Source organism: Panulirus ornatus, chromosome 12 (genome assembly GCF_036320965.1).
Source record: "Panulirus ornatus isolate Po-2019 chromosome 12, ASM3632096v1, whole genome shotgun sequence".
NCBI lineage: Eukaryota > Metazoa > Arthropoda > Malacostraca > Decapoda > Palinuridae > Panulirus > Panulirus ornatus.
In genome coordinates, this window is record NC_092235.1 from 71,218,896 (window position 1) to 71,238,102 (window position 19,207).

At 41.3% G+C, this 19,207-nt stretch overlaps 1 protein-coding gene across 1 annotated transcript in view; it reads left to right on the forward strand.

The window, feature by feature from the left end:
• LOC139752271 (uncharacterized) overlaps positions 1–19,207 on the forward strand; it is a gene marked incomplete at its 3' end in the record, with an annotated part of 167,795 nt that overhangs the window by 37,016 nt on the left and 111,572 nt on the right. Inside the window, exon 3 of the mRNA XM_071668302.1 lies at positions 5,383–5,576. Within this exon, the coding sequence (XP_071524403.1) occupies positions 5,466–5,576 (111 nt within the window). The remainder of the gene's footprint in view (positions 1–5,382; positions 5,577–19,207) is intronic.

Here is a 19,207-nt window from a genome sequence, read left to right on the forward strand (position 1 = left end):
AACCAGGATGTGATCAATGAGATGTCTGCAACAGAAAGTGAAACACTGCTGAGTAGCAAAACAGAGGAGGAATGAGTAAGTGAGATGATCACTTTGGTACCCCAAACATGCAACAGGAACATATCTATGAGAAGAAAGCACCAAAGGTTTAGGTTAGATCTAGCAAGATGGGCACTTTACAGGAGGTGGAAAATAAGTGCAGGACTTCTAGAGAAACCACAGCTCATCCAGCTATCTATTTTATCTATATCTCTGACACCTGTTCCCTCCTGGAATTCCCTCAAGGGGGTGGCCTCAACAAACTGGCAAACTCAGTGCTGCTTCATAGCTTTTAGTGCCTCACACTTAACAGACCAGTGACAGAGGGCAACTCTACTGCAGTGTTTGAACAGGCTCTAACCTGATGTTCCTACTAATGAGTTCTACCAAATGCTTCTGCCTAATGTTCCTTCTACTTCTACCTTATGCATCTGCCTCCTTTTTTTTTTTTTTTTTTTTTTTTTTATACTTTGTCGCTGTCTCCCGCGTTTGCGAGGTAGCGCAAGGAAACAGACGAAAGAAATGGCCCAACCCCCCCCATACACATGTACATACACACGTCCACACACACAAATATACATACCTACACAGCTTTCCATGGTTTACCCGGACGCTTCACACCATTTCCACTGACAGCACTGAACACCCTGTACACCACTTATCCTCAATGCCTCATTACCTCCCTTTTCAAACCCCATCACTGTAACCGGCCCGATCACACAAAACTTTTCACCCCCTCTCACCTCCAATTTGGTCTCCCTATCTTCTCTTCCTCCCGTGCATACCCCAATAATCCCTTGGTCAATCTTTCCTCACTCAGTTTCCCTCCATGTGAAACTTTCTTGACACCTCTTCCTCTCTCAACCACTCTTTTTAAGTTTTAATTCTTCCTTGCCCTTGTCCTCTCATCAACCCCTACTACTCCAAACATTCCCAAACACTCTTTCCCCATATACCCTGAGCACAATTTCACTCAGAGCCCAAACATACCATGTTCTCTATTCCTTCAAACATACCCATTTTCATTTTTCCATCTGGTTTACTTCCACACATTTTCAAGCCCCAATTTGACCCTTCGCAAATGACACTCCCCGACTCCCATGTTTCCCATCTTAGACAGATAAAATACAAAAGCAGTTTTCTGGGTCCCCAACTCACGTCCCATTTTAGTTGCCCTCAACACGTGAAACTAATAACCCTTCTCCTATTCACGATATTACTTTTATATTTCTCTTACACCTTTATACTGAGTCACCACCTGCATTGAGTCTCAAATAGATCTGCAACGCTTAGTCATCAGCAACCAAACAGTGGAACTCATTCCAATTTTGCATAAAGATTATAAGCCGATGTTCCAATGATCTTGATGTCTCCCAAGTAAACACCAATCAAAACAAGAGGAAGAGAAGTGGAGATCACTTTACCCCAAACATGCACAGAACTACATTCATGAGAAGCAATACACCTTTTTAACTACAAATGCCTTTACACGAGTAAAATATTTCAGACTTCTAAAAACCAGCCTCCCACCTATCTATTCTTATTATTCACTAGAGCACCTTATCACTCCTGATATTCCCTCAGATCCATCAACAAACTGCAAATCCATTGCTGCTTCATAGTTTTATCCTCATCATCTTCAAAGCCATACAGAGCAACTCTCTGCATTTGAACACCAACACTGTTTCCTCAATTGAGTCTACATGCTTCTGCCTAATTCCTTCAATACTCCTCCTTATGTTGCCTCCTACCTCTATCTATTGCTCCTGCCATTTTGCCAAAAGGCAGGGCTAGCACATAGTGCTTACCATAGGGAAATATAGAGTTACACAGTATGAGCAGTGTGAGTTAAGTGTTGTCAAGTGTTATGACTGATAGTGAGATTGCATGTGTGTGGACAGAATGCCATTAGTCCATGTGTCGGGCGAGGGAGAAAGAAAAGGCAACTACCTGGGTCAGAGGAGTGCATCTTGACAGCTCACTGAAGTGCTACTTCACTATGCAACTGGCACTAACCTTCCTAATACCCAGCAGGTAGTACTGATAATATACCTCCCTGGTTGTTGGCTGCCTACCAACTATCAGCTACTACCCAGCAAAGGAAAGAATACCTGTCAGTTGAAATATCAGATGACCTTAAACTTATGTGAAACGCACGAAAAAGAAGAAAAAGCCTTAAATGAAATATGGAATAGCCCAAAATACTTTTACTAATATGCAAAACACGAATCCAAAACCCATTCAGCAAGTCAAAAACATTGAAAATAAATGACCCAACAGACTTCTTCCTAAACAGTAATTCCCCAAGTGTACACATAGCAAATGTCACCTTCTTAATACAAGATTTTGAGATGGCCATTGAGAACATACCCATGCATTCAGCCCTTGGCCCACACTTGTGGAACTCAGTCTTCATAAAGAAATGCAAGACACCTCTTGCACATGCACTGAGTATCCTCTGGAGAAAATGTCTAGATTCTGGCATCATTCCCAAGAGTCTAAAACTGACTCGCATCACCCCACTTAACAAAGGTGGAAGCAAAGCAATCCCCAAACACTATTGACCGATAGCATGAACATTGCACGTAATTAGAATTTTCAAAAGAGTCCAAAAAGGCAAGCTGAAGTAATTTCTGGAAGTGAACAAGCTTCATAACCCAGGACAACATGGTTCTAGACCGGGAAGATCTTGTCTATCTCAGTTGCTTGGCTGGCTGTTATGATAGGATAGTTGAAGCTCTAAAAAACAAAGAAAATGATGTAGTGATTTACTCAGACTTTGCAAAAGTATTTGACAAGGGTGAACATGGTTTCAGAATGCAGAAGATGGGAATAACCTGAAAAATTGGGAGATGAATGTACAACTTTTTTACGTATAGATCACAACATGATTATAAACCATGCCATCTCCTTTGTCTCCATTATAAAAAGCTGAGTATTCCAAGGAAATGTACGTGCCACCCCTCCTGTTCTTCATTCTTATATCTAACACTGAAGCAAACATAAGCCACAGTTCCATATCCTCCTTTGCAAATGATAGAAGAATGATTATGAAAATCACGTCAATAGATGATGCCAAAAGTCTGCAAAGTGAGACACTAAGTCTGTAACTGGGCAACTGAAAACAACATGCTTTTCAGTGGATATGATTTTCAACTTATTCAGTATAGGGAAAATGATGTAATAAGAAATAGATACAATTGTGCTATCATAAAGCATTTGGATAATGTGGAACAACTTGGAAAAATAACAGCAAATGACCAAACCTTCAGTGAACACAACAAAACAGTGGTTGCTCCATGCAGAAGGATGGCAGGCTGGATCCTGCAGACCTTCAAGACAAAGGAAGAAAAACAGTTGTGTTATTATCAAGGCACCAGTTCTTTTGTCAACTGAATATTGTTGTGTTCCAGCATCCCTCTGCAAGTTCGGCTAAATTTCAGATTTAGAATATGTTTGGAGATCTTTCACAGCCCATATTAATGTGTTAAAGGAACTATATTGTTAGGAATGACTGAAACCACTGTGGCTTTACTCCCTGGAGCACAGATTTATACCTGGAAAACCCTAAAAGGTATGTTTACCGACTTACATTCAGAAACATCCCACTGGCACAAAAGGCATGGAAGAATTAGTTAAATACTACCTCTGAATCGGGAGATGTGATGTGCACAAAAAGAGAGAACACCGGAAACATTCAAGGCCCAGGACTTTTCAACACCTTGCTATCTACCATCAGAAACAGCATGGGATGCATTGTAGTGGAATTCAAGAGTGAATTTTACAAGTACCTATAAAGTGTACCAAACCAGTTAGGCTTTGGGGGCTACAGTGGTTGGTTGGTTGACCTATGACCCAATCCAGCAACTTGGGCCCAGCCCAGTCTGTAGGGTTGAAGACCCTTGAAGACTCCATGAGGTGTCCTCAACTAGACCATGTTGATTCTTTTTCTGCATCCATCCATGTCTCATGTGGTCTGCTTTTCTCCGTTTCCTCTCAACCACAATATAATCTAGCTTCTTATCCATCATATCTGTATCTGCCATTCATTCTGTATAACCATTCTTCTATTTTGTATCATTCTGTCTGTCCTCTAAAATCCAAGAATGTTGTACTAATGCTCATCTTTCTCATGTATCCTGACCTGTATAGTGTATATACTTAGGTTTCACATCCCTTGCATCAGAAGAAGGACAAATGCTCCCTCATACAATTTTCATGCACACTATTCACTTAGATTCTGTCCATTCAGCACGTCCTGTGCCCCTCCAATTACTCTCCCTTTGCAAGGCTTCTAATTACAACTTACCCATTCTTATTCTTACTGAACTTCAGTCCCTTATACCTAAGCTCAATCCACAGCTTACTAATTTGTAACATATTTTCAGAATCCTTCTTTTCCATACATCATCAAAGTAACCTCATTCTCTTCCTCTGCTTTTTGATTCAGCTAACAGCATGGCATCATCTGCATAAAGCAACTTACTAATTTCCATTCTCTCCCTTTGTGATTTATCTGTACGCTGTTATCACCACACCATACTCTCATTTCATTTAGTACCTCAAATATATAAATGACTATGGTGACATAACCTTGCTGCTTCATTATTAAGGCTCTTAACAGCATTAAGAAGTCTTTCGCTCTAACCATGAGTAGTCAAACAGCATAGAATTTTCACATTCACTTTATTAGATGACATTACTCATTCCATAAATTGTGCATACACTTTCTTTTCAAGGATTTTTTTCTTGTGCCTTTCGAAGTGCATGAGTGTGGTATGTACAACCCCTTCTTTTCCCAAATCCACCTTGTCCTTCACCTTCAAGGAATTCTTTAATCCTTTCAGTATGATCAGTCTCTTCTTTACTGTATGTATATAAAGCCAGTTTTGCTGAGAAGAATTTTCCATTTGTTGTTCTTACAGTCATTTTTACTACCTCTGCCCAGTACCATTATGCTGTGTAATAGTTCCTGCCTTCATCCAGTTGTTAGCCACATGACCACTTTTCTATGATTGCATACCCTTTCTCCAAATGCTCTCAAAACTTGATCACTCCACTCTTCACCAGATCATTCACCACAGTGCCTGTATCCCCAGCTTGTCCATTCCTTAAGAGCATCATTTCTCTTCCCTGCTTGTCCTTTCCTTATCATCTATTTGTCTCTGTTACATATTGCATTTTTCACCATTTTCATTAATTTCCATAGATTATCAACCCACCTCTTACAAACTTTGCTCTTCATGACTAGTATTCTTCTAAACTTGTTTAGTTCTGTCCACTCATATCTTACACAGTCAAGTGTTCTCATTAAGTAGTAATCCATTTTATTAATTTTCACAGATGCAGATGAAAAACACTTAAAAAAACGTCGTCGCACAGGGACTTTTGAAATAGAAAAGAAGACAGAAAGTTTAACAGAGGAGATGGCTCACAGCATGCCAAAACGACAGAGAACTTCCACATATGAAATCCTCAAAGAAACTGGTAATCCAAATCTGTCCAATGATGTGTTACCAGTTGGTGAAAGTCAGCAGGTTAGTTGACTGTGATTTAAATGCTTTTTAGGAACCCTTTGACTCTAGTCTTCATTTGATTTGGCTTATCACTTTTGGGGGGCATTTTTTATCCCCCAGGATTGGATCACCTTACGAGCCATGAGAGATATCTAGATCTTTGGGAGGTTAGAAACCTCTTAATCTCATATCTTAATGATCTACTTGGTAGTAATGGTCTCTGTTTGGCCTAGGTCCATCCTATGACCAATCAAAAACCTCCACTTGGCAACAAATTTATCATTCCCAAGCAGTTGATTTCAATCTTCCTTTTATTGTCAGGGATCACTGACATCAGAGGATATATTCTGCTTGGCTAATTTTCAGTTGGCTTGTTACTGCCTACTTCAAATAGGTAACCTTGTCTAATTTAACTTGGGTGTGATGTACTGTGTAATTGATTTATCACCCTTATTTGATAGGTCTACATTGGCTACTGCCATACTGTATATGTAAAGAAGGGATTACAATTCAAAACCTGAACACTGAACTTTTTTATAGCAAAGGATTGCAGTTATGAAATATGAGAATTAAGGATACAGGCTTAGGCAACAACATGTAAACTTTCAGAATTTTGGCAGATTTGAAAAGAATTCATATTTTTTATTTACCATATAAGATATTCGTTGCCTTTAATATGAATATATTTCAGGGTCTTTTGGAGAATTTTTTGGTCAGCAAGCATTTTATCATGATGACAGCAAAAGACTTCATTTCATATCCCACCCTTTGGCAAAATACATTTTTATTCATATCACACTTGCTGGTGGTCAGCTTGTTGAGAGAATCTCTTGGGACTGAATGCTTACTGTCATTGCAGTTGTCTGTGCTTTTACCTGTTATTTGCTCATTTATTTATATATTTATTATACTTTGTCACTGTCTCCTGCGTTAGCGAGGTAGCGCAAGGAAACAGACGAAAGAATGGCCCAACCCACCCACATACACCATGTATATACATACACGTCTACACACGCACATATACATACCTATACATCTCAATGTATACATATATACACACAGACATATGCATATATACACATGTACATAATTCATACTGTCTGCCCTTATTCATTCCCATCGCCACCCCGCCACACATGAAATAACAATCCCCTCCCCCCGCATGTGCGTGAGGAAGTGCTGGGAAAAGACAACAAAGGCCACATTCGTTCACACTCAGTCTCTAGCTGTCATGTATAATGCACTGAAACCACAGCTCCCTTTCCACATATTTGCTCATATTTGGAAAAAAATTCAAGGAAGGAGGTTGCACACCTCAGTTAGTGGGACTGGCCTTTTTTTTCTTTGTGGAGGGGGTGGGGTATGCCATTGGACATTCATTAGCAAGGGGGAAAAGATGTTCCAGGCCTCTGAAGATTGCTTAGGAGGGAATGCTGAGGGTGATTTTACACTGAAACCATTGCTAATATTCATTTTGAAAATCTGTGAGCATGAAGGACTGTTCAGTATCTGCATTACCTCTTAATTGAAAACAATGCTGAATCACTAATTCAGGGGATGATATAGACAAGCATGCTACCCCTCCCTCTCCCTCCTAGTAAGTCTCGCTTCACTTCAACCCCCATTTTGCAGAAAGTCGCATGAGTTTGCTCTATCTCTATCTATCTATCTATCTATCTATCTATCAAAGGAAGCGGTGATACCATGTACAAGATGTATGTGGCATGAGGAAGGGCAGATCAGAAAGAGTAGCGAGTGGTGGCATGATAAAGTAAAGTTGTTAGTGAAAAAGAAAAGAGAGGCGTTTGGATGATACTTACAAGGAAGGAGTGGCAGGGGGTTAAGAGGAAGTTGCAAGGGTTCAAAGTGAGGCGAATGAGAGTTGGGGTGAGAGAGTATCATAAACTTTAGGGAGAATAAAAAGATGTTCTGGAAAGAGTTAGATAATGTGCGTAAGATGAGAGAACAAGTAGAAAAATTGGTGAAGGGAGCAACAGGGGTAAGTAATAAAAGATAGTGAAGAAGTGAGAGGGAGAGGGAGTGAGTATTTTGAAGGTTTGTTCAATGTGTTTGATGATAGAGTAGCAGATGAAGGGTGTTTTGGTTGGGTGGTGTGCAAAGTGAGAGGTTCAGGGAGAATGGTTCAGTTAAGAGGGAAGAGAAGCTGGAAGCCTTGCAGAAGATAAAGTCTGGCAAGGAGATTGGTTTGGATGGTATTGCAGTGGAATTTGCTATAAAAGGGGGTGACTTTGTTGTTGATTCGTTGGTAAGGATATTCATTGTATGTATGGATCATGGTGAAGTGCCTGAGGATTGGCAGAGTGCATGTATAGTGCCATTGTACAGAGGCAAAGGGGATAAAGGTGAGTGTTCAAACTACAGAGGCATAATATTGTTGAGTATTACTGGAAAATTGTATGGAAGGGTATCGATTTAGAGGGTGAAGGCATGCACAGAGCATCAGTTTGTGGAAGAGCAGTGTGGTTTCAGAAATGGTAGAGGATGTGTGGATCAGGTGTTTGCTTTGAAGAACGTATGTGAGAAATACTTAAAAAAACAGATGGATTTGTATATAGCATTTCTGGATCTAGAGAATGCTTATTATAGGGCTGATAGAGATGCTTTGTGGAAGGCCTTAAGAGTATTTGATTTGGTAGGTAAGCAGCTAGAAGCAGTGAAAAGTTTTTGTCAAGGATGTAAGGCATGTGTACAAGTAGGAAGAGGAGAGCGATTGGTTCCCAATGAAGGTCAGTCTGCGTAAGGGGTGTGTATGTCCCCATGGTAGTTTAATTTTTTTTATGGATGGGGAGGTTATGGAGGTAAATGCAGGAGTTTAGGTGAAAGGGGCAAGTATGCAGTCTGTTGGAGATGAGAGGGCCTGGGAAGAGAGTCAGTTGTTGTTCGACAATAATACAGCTTTGGTGGCTGATTCGGATGATAAACTGCAGAAGTTGGTGGCTGACTTTGGAAAAGTGTGTGAAAGGAGAAAGTTGATAGTAAATATGAATAAGAGCAAGGTTATTAAGTTCAGTAGAGTTGAGGGACAAGTTAACTGGGAATTAAGTTTGAATGGAGAAAAACTGGAGGAAGTGAAGTGATTTAGATATCTGGGAGTGGACTTAGCAGCGGATGGAACCATGGAAGCGGAAGTGAGTCACAGGGTGGGGAAAGGAGTGAAGGTTCTGGGAGCGATGAAGAATGTGTGGAAAGAAAGAACATTATCCCAGAGAGCAAAAATGGGTATGTTTGAAGGAAGAGTGGTTCCAACAATATTATATGGTTGCAAGACATGGGCTATAGATGGGATTGTGCAGAGGAGGTTGAATGTGTTAGAAATGAGATGTTTGAGGACACTATGTGGTGTGAGGTGATTTTATTGAGTAAGTAATAAAAAGGTAAGAAAGATGTGTGACAAAATGTGTGATTGAGAGAGCAGAAGAGGGTGTGTTGAATGGAGAGAATGAGTGAGGAAAGATTGGTAAAGAGGGTATATGTGTCAGAGATGGAGTGTAAAAGATTTTGAGCAATCAGGGCCTGAACATACAGGAGGGTGAGAGGCATGCAAGGAATAGAGTGAATTGGAGCGATGTGGTATACCGGGGTCAACGAATTGTCATTGAATTGCAACAGGCTGTGTGAAATGTCTGAGGTTATCCATGGAAAGGTGTGTGGGGACTGGAAATGGATAGGGAGCTGTGGTTTCGTTGCATTACATATGACAGCTAGAGACTGAGTGTGAACGAATGTGGCCTTTCTTTGTCTGTTTTCCTGGCTCTACCTTGCTGAAGCAGGGTATAGCAATGCTGTTTTCTGTGGGTGTTGCCAGGAATAGATGAAGGCAAGCAAGCATGAATATGTACGAGTGTATATATATGTATATGTTGACATGTATATGTACATGTATGAGTGTTTATGCATATTTACAGTTACACCACCGAATTTCTGGCAACTGATGGTTCGGCACCTCCTTTAGTCCGTACAAATTTTCATGAGGGAACTTGAAATTATCGCAGCCATCAGACTAGTTAACTGGGCAGCCATGGATGGCATTGTATGTGGGACACACTTATATACATATTTTACACTGCACTTATTGGTGGTGATATCACAATTCTTTGAGATTCTTAGCTTGTTTTGCTTAGATTTATCCCTAGCTAAAACTTCTAAGACATATGACAGTGTCAGCCGTGGTGTCAAATGTAAACACCAGCCCATATTGATCCAAGATAAAGCAGAACTGTTGAAAAAACTGGACCGTGGTGTTTTGTTGCGTAAGCTATGTGACATCTACTGTATTGGTTCAACTGTTTATGATATAAAGAAGCAAAGGGAGAAAATATACAAATTTTATGCAGACAAACAGAGATTCCAAGAAGCAAATGACGATTAGAAAAACTATGAAAGATGGTAAGAGTACTGAGAATGATCAACTGATGATGGAATGGTTTTTTATTTAAATTGTTTGATATTAGTTTAGATTAAATTTCTAGCAGTCCGTAGTATACTTTAGACACATGGGAGGTGCATGATTATTGGGTTAGAGGTGTGTTTATGAATTATTATTTATGTGACCATGGTTGGTCCAGTAAAATGGTTAATCCGGCAAGGCTTTGGAACCAAGAGTCCCAGAAAATCGGTGGCGTACTTATATATTTATTTATTTATCATACATAACTGCTATCTCCTGCGTTAGCACAAGGAAACAGACGAGCAATGGCCCAGTCCACCCACATACACACGTATATACATAAGCGGCCACACACACATATACATTTTTTTTTTTTTTTTTTTTTTATACTTGTCGCTGTCTCCCGCGTTTGCGAGGTAGCGCGAGGAAACAGACGAAAGAAATGGCCCAAACCCCCATACACACGTACATACACACGTCCACACACGCAAATATACATACCTACACAGCTTTCCATGGTTTACCCCAGACGCTTCACATGCCTTGATTCAATCCACTGACAGCACGTCAACCCCTGTATACCACATCGCTCCAATTCACTCTATTCCTTGCCCTCCTTTCACCCTCCTGCATGTTCAGGCCCCGATCACACAAAATCTTTTTCACTCCATCTTTCCACCTCCAATTTGGTCTCCCTCTTCTCCTCGTTCCCTCCACCTCCAACACATATATCCTCTTGGTCAATCTTTCCTCACTCATTCTCTCCATGTGCCCAAACCATTTCAAAACACCCTCTTCTGCTCTCTCAACCACGCTCTTTTTATTTCCACACATCTCTCTTACCCTTACGTTACTTACTCGATCAAACCACCTCACACCACACATTGTCCTCAAACATCTCATTTCCAGCACATCCATCCTCCTGCGCACAACTCTATCCATAGCCCACGCCTCGCAACCATACAACATTGTTGGAACCACTATTCCTTCAAACATACCCATTTTTGCTTTCCGAGATAATGTTCTCGACTTCCACACATATACATATACATATACATATCCAGACATATACATGTATATACATGTACTATTCATACTTGCTACCTTCATCCATTCCTGTTGCCACCCCACCTCACGTGAAAAAAAAACAATGAGGTAGCGCCAGGAAAACAGAAAAAAAAGGCCACATTCATTGACACTCAGTCTCTAGCTGTCATGTGTAATGCACCGAAACCACAGTTCTTTTTCCACATCCAGGCCCCACAGACCTTTCCATGATTTACCCCAGATGCTTCACATGCCCTGTTTCAATCCATTGACAGCACGTCGACCATGGTATACCAATTGTTCCAATTCACTCTATTCCTTGCATGCCTTTCACCCTCCTTTATGTTCAGGCCCCAATCGCTCAAAATCTTTTTTGCTACATCCTTCCACATCCAATTTGATCTGCCTCTCCTTGTTCTCTCCACCTCGCACATATATCCTCTTTGTCAATTTTTCCTCACTTATTCTCTCCATGTCTAAACTGCTTCATCACACCTTCTTCTGCTCTCTCAACCTTACTCTTTTTATTACCACACATCTCTTTTACCCTTTCATTACTTACTCGATCAAACCACCCCACACCGCAAATTGTCCTCAAACGTCTCTTTTCCAACACATCCACCCTCCTCCACACAACCCTATCTATAGCCCATGCCAAGCGACCATATAACATTGTTGAAACCACTATTCCTTCTAACATACCCATTTTTGCTCTCCGAGATAACGTTCTCGCTTTCCACACGTTCTTCAACGATCCCAGAACTTTCGCCCCCTTCCCCACCCTGTGACTCACTTCTGCTTCCATGGTTCCATCCGCTGCCAAATCCACTCCCAGATATCTAAAACACTTCACTTCCTCCTGTTTTTCTCTATTCAAACTCACCTCCCACTTAACTTGTCCCTCTAATGTACTGCACCTAATAACTTTGCTCTTATTCACATTTACTCTTAACTTTCATCTTTACCAAACTCAGTCACTAACCTCTGCAGTTTCTCATCCGAATCAGCCACCAGTGCTGAGTCATCAGCAAATAACAACTGACACTTCCTAAGCCCTCTCATTCACAACAGATTGCATACTTGCCCCTCTCTCCAAAACTCTTGCATTCACCTCCCTAACCACCCACAAACAAATTAAACAACCATGGAGACATCATGCACCCTTGCCGCAAACCGACATTTACCGGGAACCAATCACTTTCCTTTGTTCATACTCGTACACTTGCCTTACATCCTTGGTAAAAACTTTTCACTGCTTTCAGCAACATACCTCCCACACCAATTACTCTTAATACCTTCCACAAAGCATCTCTATCAGCTCTGTCACATGCCTTCTCTAGATCCATAAGTGCTACATACAAATCCATCTGTTTTTCTAAGTATTTCTCACATACATTCTTCAAAGCAAACACCTGATCCACACATCCTCTACCACTTCTGACACCACATTGCTCTTCCCCAATCTGATGCTCTGTACATCCTCTCAATTCACACCCTCCCATATAATATCCCAGGAATACTCAACAAACTTATACCTCTGTAATTTGAACATTCACCTTTATCCCCTTTCCCTTTGTACAATGGCACTATGCATGCATTCTGCCAATCCTCAGGCTCTTCACCATGATCCATGCATGCAGTGAATATCCTTAACAACCAATCATCAACACAGTCACCCCCGTTTTTAATGAATTCCACTGCAGTACCATCCAAACCATCTGGTTTTCATCTTCTACAAAGCTTGGATTACCGCTTCTCTGCTTACCTAGCCATTCTCCCTGACCCTCTCACTTCGCACACCACCCTGACCAAAACATCCTGTATCTGCCACTCTGTCATCAAACGCATTGAACAAACTTTCAAAATACTCCATCTCCTCACTTCATCACCTCTTGTTGTTACCTCCCCATTTGCCCCCTTCACCAATATTCCCATTTGTTCTCTTGTCTCCACACTTCATCACTTCTTGTTGTTACCTCCCCATTTGCCCCCTTCACTGATGTTCCCATTTGTTCTCTTGTCTTATGCATTTTATTTACCTCCTTCCAAAACATCTTTTTATTTTCCCTAAAATTTTATGATACTCATCCCAACTCTCATTTGCCCTCTTTTTCACCTATTGTATCTTTCTCTTGACCTCCTGCCATTTTCTTTTATACATCTCCCAGTCATTTGCACTACTTCCCTGCAAAAATCTTCCATATGCCTCACTCTTCTCTTTCACAAACAATCTTACTTCTTCATCCCACCACTCACTACCCTTTCTAATCTGCCCACCTCCCACCTTTCTCATGCCACATGCATATATATGGCCAGAGAGCATTACTGGATTACGTGTTAATTGATTGGCACTTGAAAGAGAGACTTTTGGATGTTAATGTGCTGAGAGATGGAACTGGAGGGACGTCTGATCATTATGTTGTGGAGGCGAAGGTGAAGATTTGTAGAGATTTTCAGAAAAGAAGAGAGAATGTTGGGGTGAAGAGAATGGTGAGAGTAAGTGAGCTTGGGAAGGAGACTTGAGTGAGGAAGTACCAGGAGAAACTTAGTGCAGAATGGAAAAAGGTGAGAGCAAATGACGTCAGGGGAGTGGGGAAGGAATTGGATGTATTTAGGGAAGCAGTGATGGCTTGCACAAAAATGCTTGTGGCATAAGAAGCGTGGGAGGTGGGCAGATTAGAAAGAGTTGTGAGTGGTGGGATGAGGAAGTAAGATTATTAGTGTAAGAGAAGAGAGAGGCATTTGGACAATTTTAGCAGGGAAATAGTGCAAATGACAGGGAGATGTATAAAAGAAAGAGGCAAGAGGTCAAGAGAAAGGTGCAAGAGGTGAAAAAGAGGGCAAATGAGAGTTGGGGTGAGAGAGTATCATTAAATTTTTGGGAGAATGAAAAGATGTTTTGGAAGGAGGTAAATAAATTGCATAAGACAAGAGAACAAATGGGAACATTGGTGAAGGGGGCTAATGGGGAGGTAATAATAACAAGTAGTGGTGATGTGAGGAGATGGAGTGAGTATTTTAAAGGTTTGTTGAATGTGTTAGATGATAGAGTGGCATATATACGGTGTTTTGGTCGAGGTGGTGAGCGAAGTGAGAGGTTAGAGAGAATGATTTGGTAAACAGAGAAGAGGTAATGAAAGCTTTGCAGAAGATGAAAACTGGCAAGGCAGCAGGTTTGGATGGTATTGCAGTGGAATTTATTAAAAAGGGGATGACTGGGTTGTTGACTGGTTGGTAAGGATATTTAATGTACGTATGACTCATGGTGAGGTACCTGAGGATTGGCGGAATGCATGCGCAGTGCCATTGTGCAAAGGCAAGGGGGATAAAGGTGAGTGTTCATATTACAGAGGTATAAGTTTGTTGAGTATTCCTGGGAAATTATTTGGGAGGGTATTGATTGAGAGGGTGAAGGCATGTACAGAGCATCAGATTGGGGAAGAGCAGTGTGGTTCCACAAGTGGTAGAGGATGTGTGGATCAGGTGTTTGTTTTGAAGAATGTATGTGAGAAATACTTAGAAAAGCGAATGGATTTGTATGTAGCGTTTATGGATCAGGAGAAGGCATATGATAGAGTTGATAGAGATGCTCTGTGGAAGGTATTAAGAATATATGGTGTGGGATGCAAGTTGCTAGAAGCAGTGAAAAGTTCTTATTGAGGTTGTAAGGCATGTGTACGAGTAGGAAGAGAGGAAAGTGATTGGTTCTCAGTGAATGTTGGTTTGCAGCAGGGGTGCGTGATGTCTCGATGGTTGTTTAATATGTCTATGGATGGGGTTAGGGAGATGAATGCAAGAGTTATGAAGAGAGGGGCAAGTATGCAGTCTGTTGTGGATGAGAGAGCTTGGGAAGTGAGTCAGTTGTTGTTTGCTGATGATACAGCGCTGGTGGCTGATTCGTGTGAGAAGCTGCAGAAGCTGGTGACTGAGTTTGGTGAAGTGTGTGAAAGAAGAATTCTGAGAGTAAATGTGAATAAGAATAAGGTTATTAGGTATAGTAGGGTTGATGGATAAGTCAATTGGGAGGTAAGTTTGAATGGAGAAAAACTGGAGGAAGTGAAGTGTTTTAGATATCTAGGAGTGGATGTGGCAGTGGATGGAACCATGAAAGCATGATTTGTATGGGTTTTCAGAAGAGAAGAGGGAATGTTGGGGGGAAGAGGGTGGTGAGAGTAAGTGAGCTTGGGAAGGGGACTTGTGTGAGGAAGTACAGAAGAGACTGAGTACAGAATGGAAAAAGGTGAGAACAAAGGGGGTTAGGGGAGTGGGGGAGGAATGGGATGTATTTAGGGAAGCAGTGATGGCTTGCACAAAAGATGCTTGTGGCATGAGAAGCGTGGGAGGTGGGTTAATTAGAAAGGGTATTGAGTGGTGGGATGAAGAAGTAAGATTATTAGTGAAAGAGAAGAGAGAGGCATTTGGACGATTTTTGCAGGGAAAAAATGCAGATGAGTGGGAGATGTATAAAAGAAAGAGACAGGAGGTCAAGAGAAAGGTGCAAGAGGTGAAAAAGAGGGCAAATGAGAGTTGGGGTGAGAGAGTATCATTAAATTTTAGGGAGAATAAAAAGATGTTCTGGAAGGAGGTAAATAAAGTTCGTCAGACAAGGGAGCAAATGGGTACTTCAGTGAAGGGCGCAAATGGGGAGGTGATAACAAGTAGGGGTGATGTGAGAAGGAGATGGAGTGAGTATTTTGAAGGTTTGTTGAATGTGTTTGATGATAGAGTGGCAGATATAGGGTGTTTTAGTCGAGGTGGTGTGCAAAGTGAGAGGGTTAGGGAAAATGATTTGGTAAACAGAGAAGAGGTACTAAAAGCTTTGCGGAAGATGAAAGCCGGCAAGGCAGCAGGTTTGGATGGTATTGCAGTGGAATGTATTAAAAAAGGGGTGACTGTATTGTTGACTGGCTGGTAAGGTTATTTAATGTATGTATGACTCATGGTGAGGTGCCTGAGAATTGGCAGAATGCGTGCATAGTGTCATTGTATAAAGGCAAAGGGGATGAGAGTGAGTGCTCAAATTACAGAGGTATAAGTTTGTTGAGTATTCCTGGTAAAGTATATGAGAGAGTATTGATTGAGAGGGTGAAGGCATGTACAGAGCATCAGATTGGGGAAGAGCAGTGTGGTTTCAGAAGTGGTAGAGGATGTGTGGATCAGGTGTTTGCTTTAAAGAATGTATGTGAGAAATACTTAGAAAAGCAAATGGATTTGTATGTAGCATTTGAAAATTTAGCAAGTCATTATTACTGATGTGCATTATTCTCTGTGTTGTATTATAAATGAGTAAAATAAGTATTATGTTATTTTGTAAAATATACACCTGTATAAATTTAGAACATTATTGTGCCTGAATCTATTGTTCTACTGAGTTATCAAGATTCCCGCATTCCTCACATGCACACACATATAATCATATTTTTTCATACATACTTAACATTTCTTGTGTGAGCGAGGTAGTGTCAAGAACAGATGATAGAGCCTTAGAGGGAAAAATTCTCTTTGTCAACTAATCCTCATGCATTCTCTAAATATCTCCAAACCATTTCAGCACACCCACACCCGCTTCATATCTCAACCCCACAGTTTTATTACCTCGCCTCTCTCTTTCCCTTTTATTACTTAATCATACCACCTCGCATTATGTATTGTCATCAAACATTTCATATCCAACACCTCCACCCTCCCCCACACATCCTCATCTATATCCCATGCTTCACATCCATGTAACAATGTTGGAACTATTATACCTTCAAGCATGCCCATTTTTGACCTAGATAATGACCTCTTTTCCACCCTTTCTTCAATGCTCCTAGAATTTTTGCTCCTTAGCCACCTTATGACTCGCCTCCACTTCCATTGTTAAATTTGCTGCCATGTCCACCCCAGGTATCTAAAACATCCCACTTCCTTCATATTTTCTCCATTCAGACTCACCCCCCCTACTAACATCTCTCTGTGCACTGCTAAACCTAATAACTTTGCTTTTATTCATAAACATATGTTTGCTCTATCCCACAAAAGCTAGGTAGCAGGTAGCATCCAGAACAGATAAATGTGGTTTTGGTGCATTACACGTGACAGCTAGAGACCGAGTGTGAACGAATGTGGCCTTTTTTGTCTGTTTTCCTGGCACCACCTTGCTGAAGCGGGGAATAGCAATGCTGTTTTCATGAGGGGTAGGGTAGCACCAGGAATGGATGAAGGCAAGCAGGTATTAATATATACATATACATGTGCATGTATGTAATGTCTGCATATGTGTATGTATATATTGATATGTATATGTATGTATATGTGTGTATGTGGATGTATATATATATATACACGAATGGGGCCTTCGTTGTCTTTTCCTAGCGCTACCTCGCACACATGAGGGGGGAGGGGGATGTTATTCCATGTGTGGTGAGGTGGCAATGGGAATAAATAAAGGCAGACAGTGTGAATTGTGTGCATGGGTATATATGTATGTGTCTGTGTGTGTATATATGTGTGTACATTGGGATGTATGAGTGTGTATATTTGCGTGTGTGGACGTGTATGTATATACATGTGTATGGGGGTGGGTTGGGCCATTTTCTTTCATCTGTTTCTTTGTGCTACCTCGCAAACGCGGGAGACAGCGACAAAGCAAAAAATAATAATGATAATATGTATATATATGAAACCACACTGCTCTTCCCCAATCTGATGCTCTGTACATGCCTTCACCCTCTCAATCAATACCCTCCCATATAATTTACCAGGAATACTCAACAAACTTATACCTCTGTAATTTGAGCACTCACTCTTATCCCCTTTGCCTTTGTACAATGGCACTATGCACGCATTCCGCCAATCCTCAGGCACCTCACCATGAGTCATACATACATTAAATAACCTTACCAACCAGTCAACAATACAGTCACCCCCTTTTTTAATAAATTCCACTGCAATACCATCCAAACCTGCTGCCTTGCCGGCTTTCATCTTCCGCAAAGCTTTCACTACCTCTTCTCTGTTTACCAAATCATTTTCCCTAACCCTCTCAGAAGTGGTAGAGGATGTGTGGATCAGGTGTTTGCTTTGAAGAATGTATGTGAGAAATACTTAGAAAAGCAAATGGATTTGTATGTAGCATTTATGGATCTGGAGAAGGCATATGATAGAGTTGATAGAGATGCTCTGTGGAAGGTATTAAGAAAATATGGTGTGGGAGGAAAGTTGTTAGAAGCAGTGAAAAGTTTTTATCGAGGATGTAAGGCATGTGTACGTGTAGGAAGAGAGGAAAGTGATTGGTTCTCAGTGAATGTAGGTTTGCGGCAGGGGTGTGTGATGTCTCCATGGTTGTTTAATTTGTTTATGGATGGGGTTGTTAGGGAGGTAAATGCAAGAGTTTTGGAAAGAGGGGCAAGTATGAAGTCTGTTGGGGATGAGAGAGCTTGGGAAGTGAGTCAGTTGTTGTTCGCTGATGATACAGCGCTGGTGGCTGATTCATGTGAGAAACTGCAGAAGCTGGTGACTGAGTTTGGTAAAGTGTGTGGAAGAAGAAAGTTAAGAGTAAATGTGAATAAGAGCTAGGTTATTAGGTACAGTAGGGTTGAGGGTCAAGTCAATTGGGAGGTGAGTTTGAATGGAGAAAAACTGGAGGAAGTGAAGTGTTTTAGATATCTTGGAGTGGATCTGGCAGCGGATGGAACCATGGAAGCGGAAGTGGATCATAGGGTGGGGGGGGGGCGAAAATTCTGGGGCCTTGAAGAATGTGTGGAAGTCGAGAACATTATCTCGGAAAGCAAAAATGGGTATGTTTGAAGGAATAGTGGTTCCAACAATGTTGTATGGTTGCGAGGCGTGGGCTATGGATAGAGTTGTGCGCAGGAGGATGGATGTGCTGGAAATGAGATGTTTGAGGACAATGTGTGCTGTGAGGTGGTTTGATCGAGTGAGTAACGTAAGGGTAAGAGAGATGTGTGGAAATAAAAAGAGCGTGGTTGAGAGAGCAGAAGAGGGTGTTTTGAAGTGGTTTGGGCACATGGAGAGAATGAGTGAGGAAAGATTGACCAAGAGGATATATGTGTCGGAGGTGGAGGGAACGAGGAGAAGAGGGAGACCAAATTGGAGGTGGAAAGATGGAGTGAAAAAGATTTTGTGTGATCGGGGCCTGAACATGCAGGAGGGTGAAAGGAGGGCAAGGAATAGAGTGAATTGGAGCATGTGG